General features: G+C 58.0%; 1 protein-coding gene across 1 annotated transcript; it reads right to left on the bottom strand.

Moving 5' to 3' along the window:
- Positions 1-5,112: 5,112 nt before the first annotated feature.
- Positions 5,113-8,682, bottom strand: LOC310882983 (uncharacterized protein C1orf50 homolog). The gene is made up of 4 exons (XM_083802549.1): positions 8,505-8,682; positions 7,430-7,516; positions 6,215-6,346; positions 5,113-5,456 (listed from the first exon to the last, which is right to left on the bottom strand). Exons 1-4 carry the CDS (start codon positions 8,658-8,660, stop codon positions 5,274-5,276), a joined length of 558 nt encoding a protein of 185 aa, XP_083658675.1. The 5' UTR covers positions 8,661-8,682; the 3' UTR covers positions 5,113-5,273.
- Positions 8,683-8,704: the final 22 nt, after the last annotated feature.

Below are 8,704 nucleotides of genomic sequence, written 5' to 3'. Positions count from 1 at the left end.
GGCGGCAGGGCGCGCGGCCGGCAGGGGGCGCTGCGGCGGCGGAGGCCCCGCCCCGCCTCTGCGGAGGGGGGGGGCGGCAGCGGGCACGCGCGGCGGGGCCGGGCACGCGCCCGGGCCGAAGTCCCGCGGGGCCGCCTCCACAGGGCCCGCGGCGGCCCCGGGGCCGGGTGCTGCCAGCGTCGGTCCCAGCCCCCAGCCCCCCGCCCCCAGCCGAGGCCGCTACGGACAGTGCCGAGGCCCCGGGGCTGAGGGTTTATGGGCAGCGGCAGCTAAATAGCGCTGCCCTCCCGGCAGGGCCCTCGGCGGAGGATAGCCCAGCCGCCATCTCCTGGGGTGTCAGCGCCCCACCGACCCTCCGAGTAAGAAGCACTGCCCCTCAGGAGCACCCGAAGAAAACCTCTGGGCCCTGCCAATTTAAGAAGCACGAACCAAAAAGCGGCCTTTCTGGCTGTTTAGAGGCACGTTTAGATTCACCGAGTCCTTAAGAGCCAGGAGGACCTGCCGGCCTCGTAGCGCGGCTCAGGAAGGCCGAGTGGTGGCAGGAAGCCTGCCGTTAAAAGTCCCCGCAGGGAAGAGCTGGAAACCATCTGGCAGGGCTGAAAAGCCTCTGTGCCCCTCCTCTGATTCTGCCTGCAGTGCCCAGCCCTGGTTCTGTGCCTCCTGCAATGGACAAGATGTACAGATGGGGCCATGAGCAGGAGCTGAAATGCTTTTAGCGCGTCAGAGAGACGTTTCCTGCACTCTCAGTACCGTTTCTGCCATCAAGCCATTAACAAACCCATCTCTCTGGACCAAAAGAAGACATCAAGGCTCATGTCAGCAAACATCAGCTCCGGGGAGCATGTCCAAGAGAGGATCAGATGTTAAGCGCATCCTTCTGCCATCCCTGTTAAACAAGCCCCATGTTATCTGCACATCCAAAGACGGAGCAAAAACACTCTGCCCAGTGCTAATGGCATCAGAAGCACATTTACATCTGCTGCCGGGACTGCCCATCCCCAGGGGGTTTGGAGCAGGCCATTGGCTTCAGACCACACTCACTCATGGAAGTGCAAGTGGAGAGAAATATTTTCAAAATACTGTGCCCAGGTGGATTTCTACCTACAGCTGCTGTTTCCAAAGCCAGCAAGCTGAACCACGCCGTCCCCGCTGACTGCAGTGGCACCGTTTCAGGAGGAGGAAGGGCCGTTTGCACAGCTGTGCTCCTTGCTGCAACCAGTTTTACCCAAAAAACATACAAATGCAAGATTTCCTATGTCACCAAGTCCATTCTCAGCTTCTATGTGGACTAACTCAGGACAGTCAGTGTCCTCAAATGCAAAAGCATTAAATTACTCTTGGGTGGGTACAGAGGAAACTGAATGGAAACAGGTCTCAAAGGAGAAGGCTGACTTTTAATCTTTTTTCCAGGAACTGCGTTACGTACAGCAGCTGCAACAGTCCGTTTGCCTTCTGCCCCCTTCCCTCCCAGTGAATGCGGCTTGGTATGCCCTGAGGAGCATACCCAGAAAAGAACCCTGGAAAGACAGCCAGGGTTCTTTTTAAAGTTAAAAGCCCCACAGTTCCTTGCTATGACTTACGCAGAAGTTCAAAAAGAAAAAAAAAATTCCCCAGATGCACAGAATCAAACCCTCAGCAGTGTTTTCTGAAATGAGTCACAGACACCGCTGCCTCGTTCACTCCTCACCTGCGTGTTTGCTCCTCCAAGCAAAGAGGGCACACGTTTGTCCAAATGCAAGGTGTGAGAGATGTGTGGGAGCACGGAGCAGCCAGCACCTCACCTGTGGACAGCTTGGACCTTCTCTCTGTGGCACTGCATCGCGCCGACTCCTCCCAGTTGCTGTTTGGTGCCTTGTTCATGATGAAACTCCTGCCCCATTGATCCAAAATGCATCAAGGAAAGGGCACAGTAGAGGCTGAACCAAGTGGATGCACTCATGAGCCTGGAGGTACTGAAGGGATCCTCCCTCCCCAGGCTGTCTCAGTGGTTTTGCCAACACTGGCTACTCTGTTCTCTAATAACTGATATGTTACCGAGATGTGATGCTGGAGTAGAAACTCGTCCTCTGCTGCATGTGCCACAGGAGGCTCCAGTTTGGCACATTTCACCCGTCTGCCACCAGCTCCATCACCGCCCGTTTTACATGGGGCGGGTTGCTCGGCTCTGCAGCAGTGCCCCACACAAGCCCGCGAGCTCCATGTCCCACCTTTTGGTACTTTCAGTGTATTTTCATACAGCCATAGTGTTTTCACTCTTCTGCTACAAACCCAAGGGAAAGGCCTTTGCCACACCTAAAGTGACAGGGAGCTGCAGCCGCGAGGTTCGGCCACACAGCAGGACCCGAGAGAGCGGAGGGCTCAGGACAAGGAGCAGAGCTGGAAGAAGGCTGGCTCAGAGCACTAACCCTCCGTGACAGGCAGCTGTCACTCCAACAGCAAGTGCTGGCACCCAGGGGAATTGCAGCGGAGCATGGGGGAGTTCTGGGGCACAGGGGGCCAGGGCCTTTGCTGGAGGTGTGAAGTCACGTACCAAACCACAAGCTGCAAAGGACAGAAGGCTGTGAACATCACCCTAATCCCCTTGTGCATGTACATCAACGTACACCTTTTCACAGCATCACAGAATGATTAAGGTTGGAAAAGACCTCCAAGATCATCTGGTCCAACCTACCACCATCATCACCCACTAAACCACGTCCCCAGGCACCACGTCCAACCTTTCCTTGAACACCCCCAGGGACGGTGACTCCACCACCTCCCTGGGCAACCCGTTCCAATGCCTGACTGCTCTTTCTGAGAAGAAATGTCTCCTCATTTCCAACCTGAACGCCCCCCCCCCCCCCCCCCCCCCCCGGCACAACTTTAGGCCATTCCCTCTAGTCCTAGTTTTAAAAACAGATACAACCAGGGCAGGAATACCCCCCTCCCAGAGGAGCATAAATCACCACACAAGAAGGTCCCTGATGTTGCTGTAATTAGCACCACGGAAAAACCCATGCAGTAATTAACTTTCTCCCTTCCAAGTTAAGATTTAATATCATGCAGCAAAATAGGACCTGAGGTGATGAAACAAGCAGAGAAAAAAGAAAAAAAAATATCAAATTAGGCACTCGTGACTTGATAAGGAATTAATTATGCCCTGGTCTAATAATAACAACACACTGTTTTTAATCTGCCCCGTGCTCCAAGCAAGGAAGTGCGTGCTGGGAAAAGCTGCTTGAAAAGTCCCGCACTGCCCGAGGACTGGGCTGCTGCCAGGGCCAGCCACCGGGATGGGGCTGAGCTACAGCGATGGCAGCACCGGGAAAGGAGAAAGCCTAGGGCAGGAGGGACGCAGGCTGCGGGGAAGCTTTGTCACACCCCTGTGAGACCAGGACTCCTTCTGGGGGGCCAGATCCAGCTGGCCAGGATGGCTCCAGCGTGCGTGGCAGCGGGATGCAGGAGGAGAGGTTGGGAAATCGTGGCGAGGAGTCGGGAAGGTCTGCTCAGGCCCCAGCTTGGGTCCACTCCGGGGCACGCTGGCCTCATCAGCCCAGGAATGACCTGCATCCCTCAGACGTGCTGCTCTTCCCCTCGCAGGAGGGAACAGGTCTTCCCATGGGGAAGCGGTGCTGCCAGCCCTCAGGGGCACAGGGACCTTCCCCAACAAGTGCATGCTCCTCACCATGAGGGGAAGGCAAAAATCTGTATGGGTAACACGTGCTGGTAGCTGGAGAGGCTGCAGTGAGCAAAGCCATCTCCCCGGGGACGAGCAGCGCTGCCGGTGCCAGCAGCCCCAGCCCGTAAAGCTGGGCACTGGGGCGGTTTGCCGCTCTTCAACCAGGCAGGACAATGCTCTTCTCCTGCTGCCTTAGAAGTGAGGAGAGTCCAGCTCCACCGAGAAGCCCCACCTCCATCCCTGCTGGACCCAGACCCCAGGGGCACAGTTCCCTGGGTACTGAGGGTAGGCATCTCCTCAGCTCTGATCTTTGCCTCCCCCCAGCTCTTGGTGGAAAAGAGAGGCTGGAGATGGCTTACCAGCCCCACACACCACTGAGCCTCCCTGGTAAAGCAGGACTTCGGGCATGCAGACAGGACACAGGACCCATCTTGGAGATCATCTGAGATCAAGTTTGATTCGTTTCATTTTCTCCAGTGCTCTGGTACAGATACACCCAGTGTAAGCAGCCCCTGCACACTCCTGTCTCACTCTGGCAGCTCAGCCACTCAATGCCAAGGGGAAATCACAGAATCATAGAACGGCTTGGGTTGGAAAGGACCTTAAATTCCAACCCCCCTGCCACAGGCAGGTATGCCACCCACCAGATCAGGTTGCCCAGGGCCTCATCCAACCTGGTCTTGAACACCTCCAGGCATGGGGCATCCACAACCTCTCTGGGTAGCCTGTTCCAGTGCCTCACCACCCTCTGAGTGAAGAATTTCCTCCTAACCTCTAATCTAAATCTCCCCTCTTTTAGTTTAAAGCCATTCCCCCTCATCCTATCATTGTCTGCCTGAGCAAGAAGTTGCTCTCCATCTTTTTTTTTTTTATAAGCCCTCTTTTAGTATAAGAAGCTGCAATGAGGTCACCCCAGAGCCTTCTCTTCTCCAGGCTAAACATCCTGAGCTCCCTCAGCCTTTCCTCACAGAATGCACGAGGGCTGTGGAACACCCACCTTCCGAACCATGCATAGCAGCCAGGCTGACAGCCTGAAGCTTGCCTGGCACTTTTGAGGATGCTCTTCCAGAACTAGGGGGCTCCAGGCCACCCCATGCTCGAGGCTCAGGGGTTCAGACTCTGCACCAGCTGGGACAGAGACCCACGTACTCAAGTCACAACAGACCTTTCTGCGTGGGGTTTTGACCACTCTTCCCAGGCCACAGGGCTTCCTGTGTATGCGTGTTTTAATGAGGGCCAAAATCCAGCCCTGAAATCATTACCTGCCCCAGGCAGTCACACTGAGGTACACCAGAGCCAGACAGGTAGGACACATTTTGTAGCATCACCACATTCACCCCAAGCAAGTTTGCTTTTTGCCCCAAGCTCTCTTGAAATTACTCCACCTGATATTATCTGCCACTTGGCACAGCTTGGCGTAAGTCAAAGAAATAAATTACTCGATTACTAGAAAATCCAGTAAGACTGAATTCAGAATTAGTCTCATTAAAGCGCAGAGCAAGTACTTGCAGCATCAGCATGTTTGTTTCTTGGTCTCTTTCCTTGCCCTGCCTTTGGCAGCACCCAGACACTGCCCATCTGCTCAGAGGTCCCCGCATGGTCACCACGACTCACATCACTTGGTGAGACCCTGGAAGTTGGGCTCTGTACACGGGGGCAGCACCGCCTGCCGGCTCAGCAGCTTGTCCAGGATGTTTATTTCAGCATCTCGCCTCTCGATGTCCTCAGATGGAGTCCAGGACATGTCGTGCTGGAGCTTATAGGCACCGAGAAACTCGTGGGGACTGGTCCCCCACTCCTGGAGGAGAAAGGACAGATTCACATCACTGTTCAGGTTCCCTCGAAGCCAGACTGTGCTGATGGCCTCTCTGTCTGGGCTGGCTTGCCCTTCCACCTCTGAGGCAGTCCCAGCTACACAACTGCCCCATTTTCTAACGTAAAAATAGGATCAACTACCCCGAGTCTAAGGCTGGATCAAGCTACAGTGCTACTGACACAGGGAGGCTCGGGGACTCAACATCACCCCAACCTGTGCAGAGCTCCTCTACCCTGCTCTGTACTTTGCTCTGCTTTCTCTGAAGCCTTCGCCCTGCACACAAGAAAAGGGGTGCCTGGGAGGAAGACACCCCCAACACCAACCCCACCACTCGAGGGCAGAGCCATCCCCATTTCCCATAGAAACGAAACACCGAGCTGCAAACCAACCCAGCCCCTGCGCTGAAGCACCTGAACAAACTGTGCTGCCACACAGCTGCACTGGACAGGGAAGGCCCAGGGCACGTTTGCTGCTCATTACTTCCAGACAAAGCACTGCAGAGACTGAATTCAGGTCTACCTGCCATGAATCTCACCCACCTTCTGCCAGCATCTAAGAGAACTTCAAAAAATGGCTCTTACACCAGCAGGTAACTCAGACCAAGAACACCACCAAATGGGCAAGGGCCCACTAACGTTTCCATCAAGCTGGTGTTTTTCTCTGAGTTCCAGAAGTGCCCAAGCACTGGAAACTTGTTGTTTTTCTCCTCTCCCAGTTCCTCCAAAGCTGTTACCACGCACCTTAGGAGACAGGAGGGAAAAGTATCTTTGGCCACCCTCCCGCCTATACAGGTAGTAAACGTTTCCTGGCTTCTTCACAAAGTTGCAGGCCACGTGGTGCAGGTCAGCGTCTCTGTTAGCTTCCTCCAATACCTAAAAAACAAATTTAAGATTTCCAGGTGAAATATAACTTATTTGCACACTATCACATCTGCCTAAAGCACTGCTTGCACGGCCTTGCCCTCCCAGCACAGTTCTGGCTTCACGCAGCACATCTTCACTCGCCCCAGGAAACGGATGCTTTCCAAAGGGACAATTTATTTTCTCTGTTTCCTCGTCTGAGCTGGACCCTGGGCCTCATGCACCCCTCTACCAAGGTGGAGAGACCTCCAAGCAGCAGCAACCTCTTCACAACCCCAGGTTCACCTCCGCACCTCACCCCACCACGTGCCGGGGTCATTCCTTGCCTCCCCACACGGTCACCAGGCCCTGCAGAGGTCACCTGGGGCAGGGACAGCAAACAAACGGGAATTCAGCTCCCCAGCTCCACCAGCTGACTGCTCCATGGCTCCAGCAGATAATGACCAAATGACGCACTCGCCCTGATGGCTGCGGGCCAGTCACAGTGACCGGCAGCTCCTTTCTCACTCCAAGACTTCTCTTTGCTTCCAGAACTCATGACTGCAGCCCTGAGGGCGAAGGCAGAACCGAGGACAGCCGAGCCCCGCTGGGTTTGTGGCCGGGGCCGACTGCTCTGGCAAAAGAGCCGGGACATACTCAAGAGCCGAGACGTGGCCAATCACCGGGGAAAAGCTCATCTTTTCTGTGCCAGGTCCTCCTTGGAGCACGACCCACACACTGCAGGGACAGGAGTTCCCCGTCACGCAGCCACCACTGACGCCTGAGCTGCTCTGGTCTGGCCCCCAGCTCCCACTGCTCCTGAGAAAGGAGTTGGCCTGCACAAGCAGAAGTCCTCCTTGCTATGCAGAGGAGTAAGGGAAAGCCCCAAAAACATCTCCCCCGCCCCCAGCTGGTACCAGACAATAAACCCTCATTGTGTCCCCACTGAACCTTCTCTGTTTGGCTTCTGGCAATGATTCGCATCCAGGTTGCAGCTTGTTCCAAATGCCTGGCCGTCACCTACGAAGCTACTTTTTCCTCCCCGTTTCCTCCCAGCCAACGTGCAAGCACAAGGCAACGAGCCCCCCACCCGGCCGCCACCAGACCTGCCCTCACCTTCCGAGCCTGCTCCTGCAAATACCGGATCTGCTCGGCAATGACGGTCAGGCGGTTGCAGGCGTTCGCTCGGACGAAGTCACCCGCCTGCAAGGAAGAGCGGGGCTGGTCAGGACCGGGGCAGCCAGGGCCCTCCAGACACTTCCACGCCAGAGATCTGGGTGTGCGCTGGAGAAGCCGTGGCCGCAGCCTCACTCAGGGCTTGGACAGGGCTGCGGTGGCGCACGAGCTGCCCAGGGAGCTCTGAGCCCGCCGGCCTGGCAGGGGGACACCAAGGCACTCCCAGGAAGGGAGGTGACAGCCACGGGGCCAGGAGGAGGCCCCGGGGTGCCTGGGGCTGCAGCCAGCAGCAGAGGGGGCGGCGGGATGTTCCAGGAGACTGCGAGGCCAAGAGGCAGTGGGACGCACTGGGAGAAGGCAGAAGGACGTACTGGGGTGACTGGGAGGCACTGGGGGAGGCAACAGGACACAGCGAGGGGCACTCGGGGAGGCAGCAGGACACACTGGGAGGCGCCAGGAGAGGCAGGACATACAGGGAGGCACTGGGACGACTGGGAGAGGCGTCAGGACATACTGGGAGGCGCTGGGACGACTGGGAGAGGCGTCAGGACATACTGGGAGGCGCTGGGACGACTGGGAGAGGCGTCAGGACATACTGGGAGGCGCTGGGACGACTGGGAGAGGCGTCAGGACATACTGGGAGGCGCTGGGACGACTGGGAGAGGCGTCAGGACATACTGGGAGGCGCTGGGACGACTGGGAGAGGCGTCAGGACATACTGGGAGGCGCTGGGACGACTGGGAGAGGCGTCAGGACATACTGGGAGGCACTGGGACGACTGGGAGAGGCGGCCGGACATACTGGGAGGCACAGGGGGAGGCAGCAGGACACAGCGCGGGGCACAGGACAGGGGACCCCAGGAGACGGAGGGCGGCACTGAGAGCAGCGGGCCGGGCCGGGAGGCCCCGGGGCCGGCGCTGTCCCGGGAGGCCCCGGAGGAGGCCGGGCAGCAGCGGGACCCCGGCCGCCCGCGCAGCCCCACACCCGCCCCGGCCGCTTCCCCGCCGGCCCTCACCTGCTGCAGCTGCCGGGCCAGGGCCACCAGGTCCCCCGGGTCCCCGACGCGGGCCGCCCGCCCGGCGCCGCCCTCCGCCAGGGCCAGGGCCGGGTCCGCGCCGCCGCCGCCGCCATCGCCGCCGCCGCCGGGCTCCGCTCCCCCCGCCGCCGCCATGCCGGAGCCGCGCCGGGGCGGGGCCGCGGGGCGGGGGCAGGGGC

The sequence above is a fragment of the Anser anser genome (genome assembly GCF_964211835.1).
Source record: "Anser anser genome assembly, chromosome: 17".
In the NCBI taxonomy this organism is placed as follows: Eukaryota; Metazoa; Chordata; class Aves; order Anseriformes; family Anatidae; genus Anser; species Anser anser.
The sequence above is the reverse complement of the archived record's forward strand: the minus strand, read 5'-3'. Positions and strand labels throughout refer to the sequence as shown.